General features: G+C 43.1%; 1 protein-coding gene across 2 annotated transcripts; it reads left to right on the top strand.

The window, feature by feature from the left end:
* The first annotated feature begins 4,741 nt into the window (after positions 1-4,741).
* SAMTOR (S-adenosylmethionine sensor upstream of mTORC1) lies at positions 4,742-20,107 on the top strand. 2 transcript variants are annotated; one of them, XM_069976200.1, is made up of 5 exons: positions 4,742-5,034; positions 12,330-12,462; positions 13,151-13,303; positions 15,161-15,272; positions 18,249-20,107. In XM_069976200.1, exons 1-5 carry the CDS (start codon positions 4,761-4,763, stop codon positions 18,873-18,875), a joined length of 1,299 nt encoding a protein of 432 aa, XP_069832301.1. In that variant the 5' UTR covers positions 4,742-4,760; the 3' UTR covers positions 18,876-20,107. The 2 variants fall into 2 exon arrangements, with proteins under 2 accessions (XP_069832301.1, XP_069832298.1); XM_069976197.1 differs by having other exon boundaries at positions 12,330-12,471.
* Positions 20,108-21,348: the final 1,241 nt, after the last annotated feature.

The raw sequence follows: 21,348 nt of genomic DNA, 5'->3' as shown, positions 1-21,348 counted from the left end.
GAGAGGTGGAAGATTTGAGTTAAGAAAGTAGTGAGAGAAGGAAAGAGAGACTGTGCAAAGTGTAAGGGAATAGGGTTCCTGGAAGAGGTGGTGGAACAAGTGGAGCAGAGGAGTTTGGAGACTCCTTCTTTTGTTACTAGTTCAAAGGCTGGGAGGGATTATTCGGTGATATTAACCCAACCTTGCATCATTTTAGACCCCCTCCCCCTTCTCTCAGTCCAGTATCACATTTCAACAAAAGTAGAAGATAGAAGCATCCAGTGCAAGGGAAGGAAGAGGGGAATTAACCCAAAAGTGGACTTAGTTGTTTTAAACTCTCCCAGATACAAGCATGCTTAGTTCAGTGTGTTTTCAATGATGAAGGCGTACAAAGAATAAGGCATGTTAAAATCCTACATGCTTAATCCTTCTGTCTCTCTGGTATCTGCCACACAGACACCCCTATGCACAGCATGGGCACCTTTAGACATTCACCTGTATCTCTCCACCACAGGTTTTACAATTTATAATGTTCTCTTAATGGACTTTGTAGAAATCACTGACTGCAGCTAGTAACTACAATCAATATGCAAGACAGAAGCTGGATTATTCTCTTCTGAAAAGCAAATTAGAAGCTGCATACTGTACACGGAAAATAGAACGCTTATAGTCTTGGCTAGGTTAGGAGGTAATCGGTATGATTTCACATCTGCTGAAATTTCTTTTTAAACCTCAGTTTCTCTTTTTCTTTTCAAGCCTCAACTTCCCCAAATTCAGGTCTAATATAATGTTATTCTCACCTATGTTTTATAGCTTAAATGGGTAGTCTAGACCAGTGCTTCTTAAACTTTTTCTACTCGAGCATCACCCAACAGACCATGACAATGCCTGGGCCGCACCAGACTGACCAAGAGGATGCCTGGGCCTCACTATCTGTTGTGAAAGTCCGTTTAAAAGCTGAAAAAAATACTAGGGCTACCTTTCACCTATCTCCCAAGCTCTATATACTAATAAAGCAAGTAAAAAATAAATTAATAATGTGGCTAAAATGGAGATTTTTGCAAACAGCAAAGAGACTCTGCAGATCATAGTAACTTTGTGAAAACTGACTCCTCAACTGGGCCTCACCAACAACTAGGGGGCACCTCCGTGATGTGGCCCGCCTCACAGTTTGAGAAGCACTGCTCTAGGCAATAATATTCTTTCATCTATTGGTGGGGTGGCATAAAAAATAATAAACATCCTATTTCCACCTACCACTCTCCCTCAGAGGGTCCTCTTGTCACTACCTCTGGTCCGCTGCTGATCGCCCCAGCCCATGCTTCCGAGATGGACCTGTCTTAGCAGTGACAACCCACTCAGCCAAGCACTGTCTGAACCGGGTAAGGGGTACAACCAGAGCATTCATCTGGGGACCCAAAAACATGGTAGGTAAGAATAGAATGTTTATTATTTTCTATGCAACCCTAGCAATATATGAAAAAATATAAAAGCCTGTAATAGCCCTTTAATATTATCTGTGAATAATTACATTTTACTCTGGAAATCATCCACAAGGTCATCAATATATAGACTGAAGACAAGACTAAAGAGAAAAAGACCCAAGCTCACAGCAGCATCTTAGAGTTACCGGCACAGATTCCTGATGGTTGGGTAGATCACAGCACCAGTGTAAAGGCCCTATTACACGAAGCAGTTACTGGCTGTACTTAGCCGATTACTGACCATTCCGGACGATAATTTGGTGCTTGGTGGAGTGGGGGAAGTGTTTTCACACCAGGCATGATGTATCAATATGATGCTGGGAATGGGGAAACTGAATCTCCATGTCACTGTAATGAAGCAGCAGGGTGGCCGTGTCGGGCCCATGCACAAGACAAAAATGGCGCCTAGCGTGGGAACCAGGCAGTGCTCAAAAATAAAACACAAAACCTATAATTAGGACCTCTGACATCAATTATGAATAACCAAGGGTTTCAATCGCTAAACTAGCAACCAATAGAAAAAACCCAAACCAATCAAGAAAAAAGTTATGATCACAACTATATAACCAAAAATTGATATTCCTTTATTAAAGGGAACCTGTCACCCCCCGTGCCGGGGTGACAGGCTCCCGACCCCCGTTAGAGCCCCATATACTTACCTAATCCCGCCGGGTCCCGCTTCTGGAGGTGGTCGGGTGACGGAGATCTCAGCCGCTGCAGCCCAGCGCGCGCGCTGAGAGAGGAGTCCAACACCCATAGAGAATGACAGGAGAGTCCAGCGCTCCGTCATTCTCTATGAGCGTTGGACTCATCTCTCAGCGCGCACGCCGGGCTGCAGCGGCTGAGATCTCCGTCACCCGACCACCTCCAGAAGCGGGACCCGGCGGGATTAGGTAAGTATATGGGGCTCTAACGGGGGATCGGGAGCCTGTCACCCCGGCACGGGGGGTGACAGGTTCCCTTTTAATTCATAAATCCCAAATTCATCCCATAAAAACTACATATACACTAAGGACACTTGAAAACAAGGTGCAGGGGACCATATCATAATACAGACAAAATCACATATCATTGCTAACTTTGGGGGAACAATCCATAAATAAATAAATGGGATTCCAAGATCAAATAAAGTGCAATGTGCATCAAAGTATATAAATACAAGGTACTGAGTGCAATATAGAAAGAGTCAAGGGCTAACTTGCCCATACAAAATGCAGTTACATTCGCAACCTCAGACCAGATCATGCACAGGAATCCCCTATCCCCTTCCCCCATAAGACACAACCCCTGCACCTCACCCTCCCAACGCGTTTCGTTGACCTTTCTCAAGGATAAGGACAGCACCACTGGGCCTCATGCTGACAGGGTAATTTCGCTTTAAGGGTGCGTTCACACGTACAGGATCTGCAGCACATTTGATGGCGCAGATTTGAAGCACATCCCGCTGTGAGTTTGTCAGCAGCCCGCCCGGTTAACCTCCCGGCCGCCAGAGCGTATACTTCACCTGGTCCCCGCTCCGGCTTGCTTCGGGGCTCCCAGTGTCTTCACGTCGGGGCAGCGCACCGATTGGCTGAGCGGGACGTGTCGGGAACACCCGAAGCAAGCCGGAGCAGGGAGCAGGTGAAGTATACGCTCCGGCGGCCGGGGGGTTAACGAGGCGGGCTGCTGACAAACTCGCAGCGGGATGTGCATCCTGCTGCGAGTTTGTCTGCCCATAGACTGTATAGGGCCGGGATCCTCAGCTCGCTGCGGATCCGCCCAGTGAGTTTGTACTCTCAGGGTAGCTTCACACATACCGTATCACAGAGGATTTGATGGTGCGGATCCGAAGCAGATTTGATCTAAATAAATGAACAAACCATCAAATCTGCTGCGGATTCTGCACGTGTGAACACACCCTAAAATATAACTATCATCTTAAAAAAACTTATGACGTCATAGCGACGTCAGGAGTGCAGACCGGTCGTGGTCCAGCTGCTCGGCTCATATAAGCGGTCTACAGAATTCATCTCCCTGTAGCAGAGATGAAGGGGCAGAGCGTGTCAGTCGCTTCATTCTAGCTAGATCCACACAGGACGGATCTGCAGCAGATGTTACAATGCGAATTCGCAGCGAAATCTGCTGCGGATCCTATGCCGATAACCTTCAATGAGAATACTGGCCGCTGTATGTACGTGACAGCGCCATTAACCCCCGCTGGCCGGAGCATACATTACCTGCTCCGCACTCTGGCTTGCTTCAAGGGTCTCCCAGCGTGTTCACCTCACAAATCTAAACGATAATCGTTCGGTTGAAATACAATTAACAATTAACGACCGAATGAGAAATCGTTGATCGCTTTATAAGACCTGGACCTATTTTTATCGTTGCTCGTTCGCAAAACGTTCGCATTGAATAACACATCGTTCGGTCGTTCGCAGTAGATACAAACGCAATAGCGAGTGAGAAATCGTTGATCGCTTTATAAGACCTGGACCTATTTTTATCGTTACTCGTTCGCAAATCGTTCGCATTGAATAACACATCGTTCAGTCGTTCGCAGTAGATACAAACGCAATAGTGAAGAAAAAACTATCGCAAATACGATCATAAGTAACGATTATCGTTCCATGGAAATGAGTGAACGTTTTCAGGTCTTTCGCAATAGCGGTCGCTTGAGATCGTTAATAGTTAACGATTATGCAAACGATAATCGTCCGGTGGAATAGGGCCCTTAGTGTCCCTTTCTCTGGAAATCTACTGGAATCCCTTGCGGTCATTGTGATAACTCATGTAGGGTTTGGTGCTGCTATTAGACACTCTGGTCAGGGAACAGCATTGTATTAACCTGCCAAGGACAGCACAGCCTCGTCACCAATGTGGACCTTATTCCCACTCAGCTTTGTCAAGCCCTGCTGAAAACGTATAATTTACCGATATACAATATCAAGAGCAGACCTGGAGAAACGTCTGCACTGCTCCAGTGGGTAAACACAGCAGCGCCTCCCGCCAGTGATTTCACTCCAGGAGTGCGCCTGCGCAGCACGTACACTGCCAGCTGCCCGGTAACAGGAACAAAGAGGAGCTGTGTACTGAGATGAGGGGCGGGACTAGGCGTATCATTGGCGGAGCCAATAGTCATTCCTCTTCTAAGCCCCGCCCCATTCACGGGTTCTTTTTCTCCGCTAACATTTCGACAAACAAGTCAAAAATCCCTGAGCAGTCCAAAACGGGCTCTGATTGGTTCCCTACCAGCCTGTTAAATAAAGGAGGGCTGCCATTGGTCAAGCTGGGCAGCAGCTGTTGGTAGCCTAGCCAATGGTGTGCTGCTCTTGTAGTGACGCGCCTGTTGCTGGCGCTGTTAGTGGAAGTGAGGGGGTGTGGATGGCTGTTGTTTGCAGCCGGGGAACAGAGATGGAGCCGGGCAGAGCGGTACAGAGCGGCGGGGATATGGCATCCAGTAACGGAAGAAAGGAGGCTGGTACACCCGCGATGCCGGTGCCGTCTGTCAGAGACATGAAACTAGAGCAAAACAAGCTGTCGGGAGTTGTGAAGAGTGTGCACCGGAGCCTGCGGAAGAAGTATCTGGAAGGTACGGGGTGGCCCAGTCACGTGAATGCTGCAATCCTTGTTCCTCACTGCTGGCATGTCGGTATGCCCCTGCGCTGCTCTAATGATAGGACAGTGCACCGATGTGGTAATACAGGGCCAGGACTGGGGATATAATGCTGTATACAGGGCCAGGACTGGGGATATAATGCTATATACAGGGCAGGACTGGGGACATAATGCTGTATACAGGGCCAGGACTGGGGACACAATGCTGTATACAGGGCAGGACTGGGGACACAATGCTGTATACAGGGCCAGGACTGGGGACACAATGCTGTATACAGGGCCAGGACTGGGGACACAATGCTGTATACAGGGCCAGGACTGGGGACACAATGCTGTATACAGGGCCAGGACTGGGGACACAATGCTGTATACAGGGCCAGGACTGGGGACACAATGCTGTATACAGGGCCAGGACTGGGGACACAATGCTGTATACAGGGCCAGGACTGGGGACACAATGCTGTATACAGGGCCAGGACTGGGGACACAATGCTGTATACAGGGCCAGGACTGGGGACACAATGCTGTATACAGGGCCAGGACTGGGGACATAATACAGGGCAGTAGTGGACTGTGAACTCCATATTTGTACATACAGTGCAGCACTGTGTTGGGACCATATTATTTATACACAGTGCAGCACTGGACTTGGAGCAGAACAGTCCATAATTATCAAACTGTGTAAAATAGAAACTGGTCTAAACTGCCCATAACAACCAATCACGGTTTGTCTTTCAGCTCTGGTAAATGAGAGCTGAGCTGTGATTGGTTGCTGCAGGCAGTTTACACCAGTTTCTATTTTACAGTGTGCTAAATCTGGGCCAGTATAAGAAATACTTATAGATACAGTGCACCAGTAGACTATATTGTTAGTCATTCTTATGATGCACTAAGGATTGTTATATTTATATGTAAAATAAAATGGAGATTGCAGAACCAACATTTTATTGGAAGAGGAGGGTACAGAAGAGCAAAAAAGTGTAGTGTAAATCATGGTGGCACACAACTGAAACTGTAGTCCAAATAGTAAGAAAGAAGAAGAAAAAAAGAGAACTGGTGGCACCCAACAACATTAACAATTTATTGATCTTTTAAAACAAAGCTGCAGGTCGGGGGGGGGGGGGTGCCACTTCCATAAGAATAGAGCTGCAGTTGTTTCACACTCCATTAGACAGTCTTGGCTCTTCCTTTTAGCTGTTCCTTTGGGAGTGGCACCCCTGATGTGCTGCTTTGTTTTAAAAGATCAATGGGAGTTGGTGAGTGCCACAGTTTTTCTGCCTTTTTGTTTCCTTCAGATTGTTTCCACATTAAGCGCAGCTCTGGGCAGGGAGTTATACTATGCATGGAGTGTGGTACTGGACTGGGGGAATATTAATGTCCATACATTGCAGCACTAAACTGGGGATGTAACTACTTATCTATGGGTACTGGTAGTGTGTTTATTGGAAACTTACACAACATATTACTGGTCTCCATAGGGCTCCACTAGTCAAAAAGTGGGTCAGGAGTGTCCTTTTGGTGTCTGCCAGTTTGCACTATACTAGTTCAATGAAGTGTGGCACAAAATAGACTATGCTATTTTCCTAGACTGGATTTTGTTAAAAAAAATAAAAAATAGAATTTTAACAAATGCCATACTAGCCTACGGATGATGGATGTGTTTAGGTCCTGTTACACGTTGACTGGGCACGATAACAATCTTGCTGATCTTCATCATTGTTGGCTGCACATCACCCATTTACACAGAAAATGTCCAGTTGAAAATTATGATTTAAATGACCCCACAAAGGACATGATCAGCCAACAATCTATTGTTTTATTGCTGGTTGCTGGCCATCTTACACAGGATGGCTATTAATGCTTATTTATCTGCTAATTGGCCCATCTAATGGTGCGTTTATACAGAGCCATTTATCTGACAGAGCCAGGAATGGATATGAAAAGAGGCGACATCTCAAGTCTTTTCTATATGACCTGTTCTCGATTTATAGGCTATTCCTGGCTTTGGCTTCAAAAATCTGTCAGATAAATCTGTGTAAACACACCATAAGGCTGTTTTCATCCACAGTGTTTTTGCCTTGATTTCCTTCTATTTTTTTTGCCACAGAGGCGAGGTAAAATTGTGCAAAAATTGCACAATTTGCAGCTAAATGGAAAAATCACAACAAAAACGGCACACAAAAATGGAGCACAGACTAAAAGGGCATATAAATGGATGCCTAATATTAGCATCCATCTAATGTCTAATTATATTTATATAAAGTGTACCTATTACTTGGAGATACATTGGAGATCATGGTGGGATACATTGAAAAAAATCCTGCAGGTGCACTGTCCTCTTTTGGTGCGGGCAGAAGCGCTAGGAAGTGTACAATGCAGTCTTTGTCGCTTCTAAGGGTCCTATTACACCAAAAAATGTTTGACAGATTATCTGACAGAATTTTTCAGCCAAAGCCAGGAATGGAATATAAACGGGAGAACAGGTCGTAAAGATAAGACTGAGATTTCTCCTCTTTTCAAACCCATTCCTGGCTTTGGCTGGAAAAATCTGTAAGATAATCTGTCAGACATCTTTTGGTGTAATGGGGCCTTAAGAGTTCCATCCCCTGCTTGCCTCAGGAAAAATTAGCATACCTGCAGGATTTTTTTTTTTCAACATATACTGCTACAGTCTCCAAGTGATAGGTATGCTTTAAAGGGGATATCAAGGATTAGGTGTGGTGCATAAACAGCACCACAGCTGTCCCCAGGTTGTTTGTAGTATTACAGTTCAGCTCTATTCACTGTATTGCAACTGAGCTGGAAAACCACATTCAAAATGGAAAAAAGCTGCCATGGTTTTTCTAAGCCTTGATGATCTTTGATTGGATACATCGTGAAAAGGCACAGATTTACTGCAACCGTCTAATTATGTGGACTATGCTCTTCACAGGGAGCAAAATTGGCAGAATTCCGTGGTGGAGCTCTCTGCTATGGAATCCCGCCTGACTCCGTGTCACACAGTGTCTATGGGAGCAAATTCTTTGAGCAGAGAATGGCAGAAGTGGAGGCGCGCAAACCCTCCCATTGACACACTGAGGCAGGCAGGCGGAGAGTTCCGCTGCAATTCTACCGCTTTTGCTCTGTGTGAACATACCCTAAATGTGCCAGGTTTATCAATGTATCCGGCTGTAGCTGTTAGATACTCTACAGCAAGAATAGTTTTCTGCCATTGTTCGCATTGTGTAAACCCTAAAGAGCAAAGCAGTCAGATTTTGAGCACTTCTGTGTTATCTCAGTGTACATAACACTGTCTATCAGCACAAGTACTTTGACTCTTTACCACATGAATATCTTATCAAATGTCTGTTTAACAGTGGTTCATAGACAATCAGACTTGTGTTATGACCTGCTGACTTTGGTGCAAATATTTACACCGGTCTGTCTGTTCAGATAGTGAAAACCTTGCAACATCACGTGAATTTATGATGTTTTCCTGATTTAAAAAAAAGAAAAAACTCCCATATGTCCTAAAATACTGCATACTACTGTAATCATGTAAAACAAGCCATCACACAGCTCCATAAAGTTATTTTACATCCCCTGTTGATATAGATTTGAAAGTTATAACCAGGGCTGTTGAGGCAGAGCTAGTTTTGTGTGGAGTCGTAAAAAATGTACCGGCTCAGACTATTAATTTCTATTTTTTTGAGTTTCATATAGATTTTACAAATGTTCCTCATTAATATAGCTTATGTTCTATCATAGCTGTGTGCGCGCTATAGCTGCAGCAGGCTGCGCGTGTGTGTGTGTGTGTTAAGAGGCAGGAATTAAAGGGGTATTCTGGGCAACAGTGAAAAATCATCCCCCCACAGTGCATCACACTCTTGATCCTATGATGTTACAGCCCCACTCAGAAATGCCCGCTCAGCCAATCAGTGAGTAAGGCGGGACACAGCTGCAGTCACTAACTGGCTGAGCAGGTAGTTCCTGTGGGGCCGCAATGATTCCAGGAGTGTGGATGCTGGCAGAGAGCTGACATAGAGGGTCAACTATAGGCCCAGATTTATCACTGGTACCAGGCATTGTTAGCAGTGCTCCTGTATGTATGTATATATTTGATTGGGATTTTCTTCGAGGGGGGGGGTTGTCGTCTTTAGATATGTGCAATTTTTTTACTTACAAAATAACCCCTTTTTTATCTGAATAGTTTTTGTTTAAATAAAAGATCAATACAATATCAAATACAATAAAGATAAAATAGCATACTAATATAGTGTTGTCACCAGGGCTGTGTAATCGGTAGGCCACAGCTCTGACTCAAACTCCTGAATTTAAGCCTGCACCAACTCCCGACTCCTTCATAAATGGCCAGTCAGACACCAGGGGAGTTATTTATTACATTTTTCACAGAACCACGTATTAAAAATTAACTTTTATTAAATATTTAAAAGAGAAAAGAACAAAATTCCAATACTACAAAAAGGCACATCTAAATAAATGTAATCTCATTGGTATCTCAGATATTATTGGTTTATATATTGTCTCTTGTCTCGCCGCGTTTCACCCAGTATTACAAACTGGGATCCTCAGGAGACTTATCAGATCACGGTAAGATAATATGGGGTCAGAGTTATAGATACATGTCAGATACAAAATATGGGTCACACCCTCGATTATGACCTCCGATAAAGCACTTGGAGCATCACCAAAACAAAAAGGTGTAAAATATTTCCATATACTGTTCTATCCCCTCTGAATATCACAATATTCTCAACAGGGCTAATTGTCATTCTTCAGATTATCATACTATAGCAGATGAAGTGCCCATGTAAGCTCACAGCCTTAGCCGATAAGACCTGAGGACAATTCCCTCACAGTCAACACATTGATTGTGACTCAAGCAATAACATCAGAGGAGAAATAGAATAAATCATAGCCCCATTTGGGACAACTCACGACCCCCACGTTGTGTGCCAGCAAGGATGATTCTGGTGTCAGCCTCCATGATCCCCGGGTTGGTTTAAATAGACCATGGGTGGGATTATAAATCTAGTTGCCACTAAATCTATTTTGGCTTCAGAAATAAAGGGCCACCCTGTGGATCTTAGGGCCTTCATTGAGATCTTTTGTTCAGGCACCATTTTGGGTTTGCAAAAAAGGAGGGGGGGTTGGGGCAAAACATAAGAGCTCCCCAAGAGATCCCATTTTGGAAACTATACCTCTCAAGAAATGTACAGAGGGGGTCGTGAGCTTTTGAATCCAACATATGCTTCACAGAATGTTAGATTTAGATTGTAAAAATAGCAGTTTTCCCTATAATATTGAACATGTAGTTTTTAACATTCACAAAAATGTGGTCCACCAAGTTTTTGTGTGTTATAAAATAGTGGATCAAACGCATCTTTTTTTAATAGAAGTCAATGGAAAAATGGGTCAAAACGGATGCAAACAAATATTGTCAGCCTAACACATTTTGCTGGAACCATTCTGGCAGTTCAGTGGGACCCAACCCCCCTACAGAAGTGACACCATTTTGCTAACTGCACCTTACAAAGAAATGTCTAGCAACGCAGTAAGCATTTACATCTCACAGGTTTTTAAAAGTTTTTGTTCCCCAATAAATTTCAGTTCGGTCTAAAAATTTCCTAATTTTACAAGGCAGACAGGGGTATAAATACTGTGAAGTTTGTTAAAGGGGTTCTCCTACTACCATATGTTTCAGTGCAGTACTTTTTGGATTGCATGACCTCCAGTGCCGATGGATCTCCATGGCAGTCTGCGGTGAATGCCTGAGTACCCGGCCATATCCTCTGCACAACAGGGTATAGGAGCATCACTCCTGTACTTGGTTTGGGTGAGGTTTTGCAGCTTAGTTCCATTAAAATGAAAGCAGCTGAATTTTAATCTGCTTATGCAAGAAAGTAGCTGTAATAACCCGTCTAATAGAAATCGATTAAGGCATTAATAGAATTAATGAATGTTGTATTCGGTTTGCCATAGTGACAGGTTCTGCTAAAATGGCACATTTTTGTACCCTAGAGTTGAAGACACCTGCTTAAATCTGTGTGTTCAGTAGCTTGTATGTTTTTGATACTATATGAACATTGTATTGTTTGCAGGAGCTATACTGTGTAAATTAGTTTGTGAAATGTGTTTTTGAGTCTTGTTAGCTTTTCACTTCAGCGTGTCTGTTGGTTGCTTGGCAGCCATTCTAATATTATCCATGCATCAGTGATTTCATTAATTAGTCATTTACATAATAGTCAGCATGCTGCTAATAGATGGTAGATTACAGGAGAGAGGCGTTTCTGCCACAAGCATGTGAAACCTTTTTTCTATCACATACTGGAGTCTACTATTGTTTTCTTTCCAAAGGTCCTATAACGCATTCGATTTTATTCGGCTGTACCTGCCACTTGTGACAGGTTCAGACTTCAGTCTGTGGTGTATGCGGCCCTCCTTGCCATCCACCGACAGTGGTCCGGCTTGATGGAAAATTGCTGTCTGACCCTTTTGTTTCAGGAGAAATAATCCGCCGCCAGAGCTCACTCTCTATGGCCTACCCCTCCCCATATAGACCACAGGAACCCTTGGCCGTGCCAAAAAGTCACTACAAATAACAGTAATGCTTAGAGTCACTGTCGTATTTTTTATTTTTTGGCAGAAATCAATAGTCCAGGATTTTAAGAAACTTTGTAATTGGGTTTATTAGACAAATATGCCATTATATGCATTCAAAAAACCTTTTCCCAGGTCCCCCCCCTCCTCTTTTCCATCCACTGCAAAATATCAGGAAATTGTGACTTGTTGCATCAGACACAACCCTGTGTCTTCTGTAGAGGGGAGGGAGGAGGGAGTAAGCCAAGAACAAAGTATTACAGGCATGGAGCTGGGTGAACACTGTATTCAGAGGTCAGTGCTGACTGTCAGAGGAGATAAAGGGTGAGGTATTTGTAGATTAACTTTGTTGTCCTGTTTTGGTGTTTTATTTCACTCTCTCCATAGGGGAACAGTGAAGACAGGGGGAGAGCTTCAAACTGCTTTTTCATTATAAAAATTTTTCGGCTAATAAACCCAATTACAAAGTTTCTTAAAATCGCCTGTACTATTGATGTCTGCAAAAACAAATTTCACGACAGTGACACTTTAAAAGTTAGTCCATACTGTGTGTGGAAACTTTAAGTGTCAGTATAAAATCCAGTTCAGTGTTGTGATATTGCATATATTTTGTGTTGTGGCATGTTGTGTTAAAGACTGGTTTCTGACACCTTTTTTGTATCGTTTTAGCTGGTGATTTTGATAAAATATGGAAAGAACACTGCAAAGATGAAGAGAAACTTTGTGAATATGCTGTTGCAATGAAAAACTTGGCAGATAATCACTGGACAAAGAAGTGTGAAGGAGAAGGCCGGATTGAATGGTGCTTGGGGTAACACATTTGTGCAGTCATTTTTTTTCTTTTTATTTTTTTTTCTAGCAACTTGTGGGGATCAAAACTTTAAAGGGGTTTTCCAGGAAAGTACAATAGCTTACTGTGTGCAGTAAAACTGCAAAAGCCAGCACTCTTAACTTCCCTGTTGCTGCAGCTCTTAGATCTTGCCGTCACCAATTCTGTGCTGTTCTTGCTACTACCAATGAAAGCCTGCACAGTCTATAACAAAGTAGTATGCTGTACAGGCATGGTGGGATACGTAGTTTTGCAACAGCTGGAGGGATGCGGGTTCCTCATGCCTACATTGCCGTATCTGAAGTATTACCACAGAAGACAGTGGCTCAGACACCAAACGGTAGCTAGTGCAATGCCTGGTGGGTTTTAATACATTGGCTCTCCTTGTGCTGCAGTAGATGAAGTCCACATGTGGCAGATTTGTCTTGCCTGAAAACTATCCATGTGTAGTAGAACAAATAATCCTAATCTGGAACCCCTTTCACTAAGAACTCGCAGTTGCTCATGAAACGTAATCTACTTTTGGCTGTCTGTAAATCATTCCATGCGTAGCCGTTTAATAGCCAAGATAAAAAATGGTTTTGTTTAACAGAATGTCATGTGGTACACTTGTAAGGTACCAATGTTTTTTTTTTTTGTTTTGTTTTTTTTTGTCTTTCAGTGTCTGCCAAGAATATTTCTTTAATGGGGGCAAAAGAAAAGCAATTGAAAAAGATGCAAGAAGAGCTGCCTTAAATAATCCTCAACGCCCCAGTGCTGATAATTTAGTTATGTCTGGCCTCCATGTTTCAGATGCCCCCACAGTGAATCAGAAGTATGTATGTCTTGTCTGTCTGGGCTCTATTTTTTAATGTAAAGTAACTAATATGCAGTGGCAAGTTCATGGCAATATAGCAGAAAATGGTATCTTTTACTCTATAAGGATGCATTCACACCTACAGGATCTGTAGCAAATTGTATGCTGTTTTCAGTCATTAAAGACAAATCTAACTACTGATAACTGCTTATAGCGGCTGTGACACCAAGGAGGAAGGTACGTGTTACCTGCCTCTCCTTGGCGCAGGTACTGCACTGTTTGTTGGAGTAATCTTTGCTCCGATGCACTGTTAGGAGCACTGCCGACTCATTGGCCCGCTCCCTCTAATGATGATCAATGGAACAGGCGGGCCAGGAAATGCGGCAGTGCTCCTAGGTTCATCTAACCTGCTGATTAGAGATATAGAAGCCTTTCGTTCCTACCGGCATTCTGCTTAGCAGTGCTTTGAGTGTTCTCCGCTCCGTGCCGCTCCTCCCCAGGGGCTGGGAAAAGATGGATCTCGCCCTGGGTAACTTCTCCCAGTTTCTCCAGCACCTGGGTAGGAATGGCACAAAGTGGAGCACACTTTAAAGCACTGCAGACTGCTGAGCAGAATACTGATAGGAACGAAAGTATCTTTTACACAACTCAATTGGGAGCGAATGGTCACATAAACAATCACTCGATCATTCATTTTCATTATTGTTGGAGATGCATCCATAGTTTACATGCTGATTATTATTAAAGCCTTTTGTTCAGGATGCAAGCAAGCCCTTGATAAATTAGAAAAATTTCTTGGCCTTTATGGATTATCCAGGTTAAGAAGTTTGACTTCTTTCAAAAAAACTTCTCCATTCTTGTCCTCCATTTGCACGAATGGCGCTTGATTATGAGATCCCTTTAACTAATTGCTGCCTCTAGGGGATGGATTGATTATGTGTAAAAAAAAAAAAAAAAATATATAATATAAAAATATTTTATATATATTATAATTTTACATGACCTATCACAGCTAATGTAAGTAAAGTTGTGTTATGACCCATAAGTGGCTGCATCCGACCTTTGCCACATATCCAGCTTAGATCGTTTTTTTTTTTGGGGGGGGGGGGTTTACAATCGTCTTGGTTGCAGCTACTCGCAGGATGATCGAATTTACAGCAGTAGTGGAGCACTTTACTAGGCTCGGTGGTCGACTTTTCAGTTAACTCCCTTTGAACTCCACGCTGCTCTGGGTGCCTGAAAAAAAGCTGGATCCAGTCAGGAAAATGGGACAAGTTTCTCCAGGTACCCAGAGTGGCAGGGAGTTCCAACCGGCTGAGAAGCAAACCGCTGAGCCTAGCGAAGCACTTCAAAAATACTGCAAATTCACTCATCCCTTATCACAAAGCGACCTTTATTAAAGGGTTTATCTGGTATAGTTTTATTTAAAATATAAATTTTCCTATCATCCCAAGATATATAACATATTAACATAGTGTTATCACTATTGACTTCAGTGTGATTCACAACTAACCAGAAATGGAAACTGCAGAACTAATAAATGAGTTATGTCTACAGCTCCCCAGCTCCTCCCTCTCTTCGTACACAGCGCATTATCCTCTGAAGTCTTGGCATGCATTGCTTTTCCTAACCTCTCCATCACGGTCCTCCCACCCTGCAGTTTCCCCTCCCCCAGCACTTTTGACAGTTTCCTGCCAAAAGCTGTTGCACTGTTTACAATTAGAGGCTATTGGGCAAAAGTAAAAAATGTATTTAATGGTGGGTTTATTGTCTGCAGGGGAAAAAAGCCATGACAACCATTTGGGCTGCTTATTTAAGTTTTGAATTGTGTCCCCCAGTATGTGATCTACCCTAGTTTTTTGTTTTACTTTTTAGCTTTCATCTGCCTGGCAAAATTCGATTGCTTGATGTAGGAAGCTGCTATAATCCTTTTATGAAGTATGAAAACTTTCTGGCTGTTGGTATTGATATTGTGCCGGCTGTTGAGGTGAGCTGTGATATTTCTATAACAGGACAGTCAGCCTTTTAGTTTGTAAATAAAATAAAAAATTAAACTTATAAAATTGATTTTAAAGGGAGAAGTCCAGCAAAAAATTTTGTATTGTATTGCCCCCAAAAGTTACACGAATTACCAATATACACTTAGTAAAACTCTGGAAATGCTTATAAAGTGTTTTTTTTTCCCTGCACTTACTACTGCATCAAGGCTTCATTTCCTGGATAAAATGGTGATGTCACGGCCCGACTCCCAGAGCTGTGCGGGCTGTGGCTGCTGGAGAGGATGATGGCAGAGGGATGCCCTGGGCCCCTCAGTGTTCCCCTGCCATCATCCTCTCCAGTAGCCACAGCCCACACAGCTCTGGGAGTCTGGTCGTGACATCATTTTATCCAGGAAGTGTCTTTCATAAATGACCCCTGTTGTGTAATGTGTCATGGTTACAAACTACTAATTACATTGTGTGGCCAGAGCTATACATTACAGTACTGCTGACACCATTAACCCTTTAAGGACATGGCCCATTTTCGTTTTTACGTTTTCGGTTTTTCCTCCTTGTGTTTAAAAGGTCATAGCACTTGCATTTTTCCACCTAGAAACCCACATGACCCCTTATTTCTTGCGTCACTAATTGTACTTTGCAATTACAGGCTGAATTTTTGCATAAAGTACACTGCGAAACCAGAAAAAAATTCAAAGTGTGGTGAAATTGAAAAAAAAAAACGCATTTCTTTTATTTGGGGGAAATGTGTTTTTACGCCATTCGCCCTGGGGTAAAACTGACTTGTTATGCATGTTCCTCAAGTCGTTACGATTAAAACGATATATAACATGTATAACTTATATTGTATCGGATGGCCTGTAAAAAATTCAAACCGTTGTTAACCAATATACATTCCTTAAAATCGCTCCATTCCCAGGCTTATAGCGCTTTTATCCTTTGGTCTATGGGGCTGTGCGAGGTGTCATTTTTTGCGCCATGATGTGATCTTTCTATCGGTACCTTGATTGCCCATATACGTCTTTTTGATCGCTTTTTATTACATTTTTTCTGGATTTGATGCGACCAAAAATGCGCAATTTTGCACTTTGGGATTTTTTTGCGCTGACGCCGTTTACCGTACGAGATCAGGAATGTGATTAATTAATAGTTCGGGCGATTACGCACGCGGCGATACCAAACATGTTTATTTATTTATTTATTTGTTTACTTTTATTTAAAACCTGGGAAAAGGGGGGTGATTCAGACTTTTATTAGGGGAGGGGGCTTTTTACTATAAACAACACGTTTTTTTTTTTTTTTTACACATATACTAGAAGCCCCCCTGGGGGACTTCTAGTATATACACTTGGATCTCTCATAGAGATCTCTGCAGCATAGATATGCTGCAGAGATCCATGAGATCGGCACTCGTTTGCTTTCGGCTGCTGCAGCCGGAAACAAACGAGTGCCGAGCCGAGGACGGCGCCATCTTGGACGCGTCCCCGGCCGGCATCAGTAACGGAGATCGCTCCTCCGGGACAAGGTCCCGGAGGAGCGATCTCCCCCACTAGACACCAGGGAAACGTTGCCTCCGGTAATCGGAGGCAGCTGTCAACTTTGACAGCTGCCTCCGATTAGCTAATTAGCGGGCACGGCGATCGGACCGTGCCCGCTAATAGCGGCGGTCCCGGGCTACACGCGGCACCCGGGATCGCGGCACTTCAAAGCGGGGCCGCCGCGCGGCCCCGCTTTGAAGTGCTAATGAGGACATAGGACGTACCGGTACGTCCTATGTCCTTAAGAGGTTAAAGGGGTTGGCCACTTTAGAGTAAAATAGTTCAGTGAACAGTATTCGTAAGTGTACTCACTGTATATACTGACATCAGCTCCCTGTGTACCTCATAGAGCTAATATCAGATTCCCCTCTATCAGGCTGTTCTGCCATGCTTTGTGGTGTTTTGGTCCATAAGATGGCTTACATGGAGGAGCATGTGACCATGCCCGCCCCCCAGTGTCCACCACTGAGCCTGTATGTGTCTATGGAGGACACGGGGTGGGGCATGGTCACATGCTCCTCCATGTCAGCCATTTTATGGACTGAAACAGAGCAGGGAAGCCCATTCTGGTGAAGGGGAGTCTGATTTTTAGCTCTGAGGTACACAGGGAGCTGCTGTCAGTATATACAGTGAGCACACTTACTAATACTTTGTACTGACCTATTTTACTATAAAGTGGCCAACCCCTTTAAATAGCCATTAGATCAAAGAGACACACTGTATCTTTCATGTATCCATCTGCGCTTCCAGGATGTCCAAAAAAAAATTCTTATTCTCTGGTACCAAGAGTCATCGTTTTTTCCAAGCTCCTGATCTGCTGAAAGCTTCAGGTGTCAAAGCAGGGAGCTGCGATGCAGTGCGGTGGGGTGGGGGGTTAAGGAGGTGTTGCAGCTTGCTGCACTTCAGTAGCTTAGGAAAGCCTCTCTGTACTTTTAGAATAAAAACTTTTTTCTGTTATGAGAGCACAGATGGATATATGAAACATACTGGGTGTCTCCCTAACAGCTGGCTTACACTGTTAGCAGTTTAAAATGTGAATCGACAATATTTTTGATATTATAGAAAAGAGTTTCACTAAGGTCAAATTTTGATAAGGAATAAGTTATTCAGGATTGGATTGTAGCGGCTGTAGTGCCAAGCTACTTGGTCTGCCCCAGGATATAAGCGGCAGTTATGGTGTCAACTGGCAGATATGAGGCAGATCCAGGTGCCAAGCTCCCCCGATGTCATTTGTGGATAATAGAACTGTTGAGCCATATAGGGCCCCTAAATCAATGGTTGGGGAATACTGGCCAGAAGGGTGTCCTTTAATCTAAAATTCCCTTTTTATAAGCATGAATGTTATTTTGGACTATTCTGCTGGTGAAGTGGGGGAAACTTCTTCTTTTTCTTGTATGTTTTGTAACCTATTTTTTTTCCCCTCCCTAGACTGTATATAGGTGTGACTTCCTGAACTTGCAAATCCAGAGGCCACTTCAGCTTGCACCTGATGCTCTTGATGCTTTCCTTAAACAGCTGAAGAGTCCCATAGACAACTTACCTGCTGAACTATTCCATGTTGTTGTTTTTTCTCTCCTACTTTCTTACTTCCCATCACGGTACCAACGGTGGATTTGTTGCAAGAAAGCCCATGAACTACTTGAACTCAATGGCTTGCTGCTTATTATTACCCCAGACTCTTCTCATCAAAATCGTCATGCAATGATGATGAAGAGTTGGAAGGTTGCCATTGAATCTCTGGGCTTCAAACGTATGGTCTACTCAAAATTTTCTCATATGCATCTTATGGCATTTAGGAAAACCTCGCTGAAAACAACAAGTGATTTAATTACAAGGAACTATCCAGATATGCTTTACATTCCTCAAGATTTCAATACTGTGGCAGAAGAGGAATGTTCTGGCCCTTGTTATACGCGATCTGACATGGAAGATGAACAGATAGCATACACTTTTTCTGAGTTGCCAGATGCTCCATATGATTCAGACTCTGGAGAAAGTCAGACCGGATCAATGTCTTTCTATGAGTTTGAAGATCCTATACTACTCCTGAGCTAAAGCTAAAATGGGCCTCTTTTCCAATGACAAAAAAAGGCACAGACTTAGTTTAAAAAAAAAGAAAGAAAAAAGTTTACAAAGTTTGCTATTTTTCCTACTCCTGTATTTTAGAAATTTTTACTGTTGTGGAGACCTGAATAATACTTTGTAGTACCTGCTATATGGTTAGAATGTTTTCTTCTTGTTTTAATAAGAACACATGGTACTTGTACCTATTGGGATGCACCTTATGCATGCCCTCCATACATGCATATCTTCTCTGGTCACCTTTTGTACACCATTGTTATGCTCCAAGTGGTGCTGATAGAGAGAATGTTGCATTTATATATCAGAAATACTGGCTTGTCTTTTTTTTTTGTTTCTAAACTGTTTCAACCTAATGTGCACTAGTTTGTTGTAGAAGAAAAATAGATGTCTACCCATTTGGGTAATGGTTTTCAATGGAATTCAGTTCCAAATTATCAGAGAGGAGGCAAACGTTGTCTGTTGTACACAATAACTTGTGTAAAATCCAAACTGAACAAGTGATAGCTTTCATGAATAAATAATATTGCACAGCTAAGTGGGTATAATGGTTCTGGGGTGACGTAAATTGCACACAAAGGGGGAGGTTTATTAATGCGGTCCTAAAACTAGACCGTTTAAAACTACAAGACAGGCAGAAGCACCAAATTTATTATGGTGGTGCATGCTGTGTGACTTAGAGCATGTTACACTTTACTTGTATACCAGCCAAAAGGTGGCATAGTTACACCATTATTTTGCACCAAAATAATTGCACATTAATAGATATGGAGTCTGTTGCGACTCCTTTTCTGTGCCTGTTTCATAGACACTTCAGGACTGTCTAGTGAAGAACACATGTCTCAAGCACATAATCTGACACATGGCATGTAAACCATTTGGCACAATTTGCATAGAAGTTCTCCCCCAATGTTTCTATGATCTGGGAGTGATATTGGAGTTATGATGATTTTTGTTCTGTTATACCTCATTTGTAACTTTGCACTGAAAAAAAAAAAATTTGTTGTTCTGATCTGAATAAGTTATTTTTGTTTTTTTAGTAGTTTTAAACAATTATAGAGATGCTTTGATATTGCCTTTTGTGAAATGTTAAGCATTATTAAAGTCATTGGTACCACGATTTGAAAATACCTGAAATATTTTCATTGATCAATGCCAGTATTAAGCTCTGCTAAAATATTGTCTTCCTAATAAAACCTAAGACTACATTAAGCGATCAGAACTGCTTTTTCTTTCTTTGTAGTGGTTTTTAAATGATGTATGAGATGACATGGATGCAATATTCAGAATTAAAAACATTCTCTGTAGCCCAGACAGGAAAACCTTTTATGGCAGTTAAAGCTCACCTAGGTGCCACTGTCCACCAATAAAATGAAGCCATTTTAGGCTGTGTTCACATGTAACTGATCCACAGCAGGTTTCTCGCTGCGAATCCCTGCCCTGTACACCCTATAAGCAATAAAATCCTCCACTCCAAACCTTGAGTAACATCGGGCACAGGTGCAATATATGTATAAAATATTTATTTAAAATAAATATAATAATATTTTATTTATTGCCTATCTTGGACCTGCGCCTGATGTTACCCAGCATTTGGAGTGGAGGATTTTATTGCTTTTAGCTACCTGTTTGGTTCCTAGAAGAGGCTGCGGTTCATACACATACCATTACTGCGTGTTGTGCCTTGCATTTGCACAACCACATCAGGTGAGTCTCCTTTTACTCTCTTGCTACTGCCCTACCTGTCGCAGACATCACACGATGGAGCGCTGTTCATATTTTTACCTCTGTACACCCTATGGCAGACAAACTCACAGCAGGATGGACACACCACTGCGAGTATGTCTGCAGCCCACCCCATTAATCCCCCGCCACCGTAGTGTATACTCCACCAGCTCCCTGTTCCGGCCTGCTTTGGGGCTCCCGGTGTCTTCATGTCCCGCTCATCCAATCAGTGCACTGCGGCGGGCAGTGCACCGATTGGCAGAGCGGGACGTGACAGAAGCCCCTGAGCAGGGGGGGTAACTCTCCGGACTGCAGACATATTCGCAGCAGGGTGTCCATCCTGCTGTGAGTTTGTCTGCCATAGGGTGTACAGGGCAGGGATCCGCTGCGAATTCACAGCGAGAAACCTGCTGTGGATCCACTACGTGTGAATTGCAGCCTTAGAACAGAAAAAAAGACAAGTGTTAGGGTATGTTCACACTGAGCAAATACGGCCATGCTCAGTGTCCCGCTGTGGGTGAATGAGAGGGCGCGCACTCCTCCACTGCCACTGCTCTCCGCTCAAAGTGACGTCACTACTTTGAGCGAAGAGTGGCAGCTGCGGAGGATTACGCGCTCTCCCATTGAGATATGGCACACTGAGACAGGCGTAATTCCGGAATAGAGTAAGGGGGTGACCGTATCACTTTAATGTATTTTGTTGCAAGAAATGCAAGTTGGATTG

Source organism: Dendropsophus ebraccatus, chromosome 1, assembly GCF_027789765.1.
Source record: "Dendropsophus ebraccatus isolate aDenEbr1 chromosome 1, aDenEbr1.pat, whole genome shotgun sequence".
NCBI classification, from domain to species: Eukaryota; Metazoa; Chordata; class Amphibia; order Anura; family Hylidae; genus Dendropsophus; species Dendropsophus ebraccatus.
The sequence above is the reverse complement of the archived record's forward strand: the minus strand, read 5'-3'. Positions and strand labels throughout refer to the sequence as shown.

What these genes read in the sequence shown, in the direction of transcription:
- SAMTOR (XM_069976197.1), top strand. Translation starts at nt 4,761, where the DNA reads ATGGTGTGCTGCTCTTGTAGTGACGCGCCTGTTGCTGGCGCTGTTAGT. An exon ending in CGGATTGAATGGTGCTTGGG is followed by an intron (nt 12,472 to 13,150) that starts GTAACACATTTG and finishes TTTGTCTTTCAG; the next exon opens with TGTCTGCCAAGAATATTTCT. An exon ending in ATATTGTGCCGGCTGTTGAG is followed by an intron (nt 15,273 to 18,248) that starts GTGAGCTGTGAT and finishes TCCCCTCCCTAG; the next exon opens with ACTGTATATAGGTGTGACTT.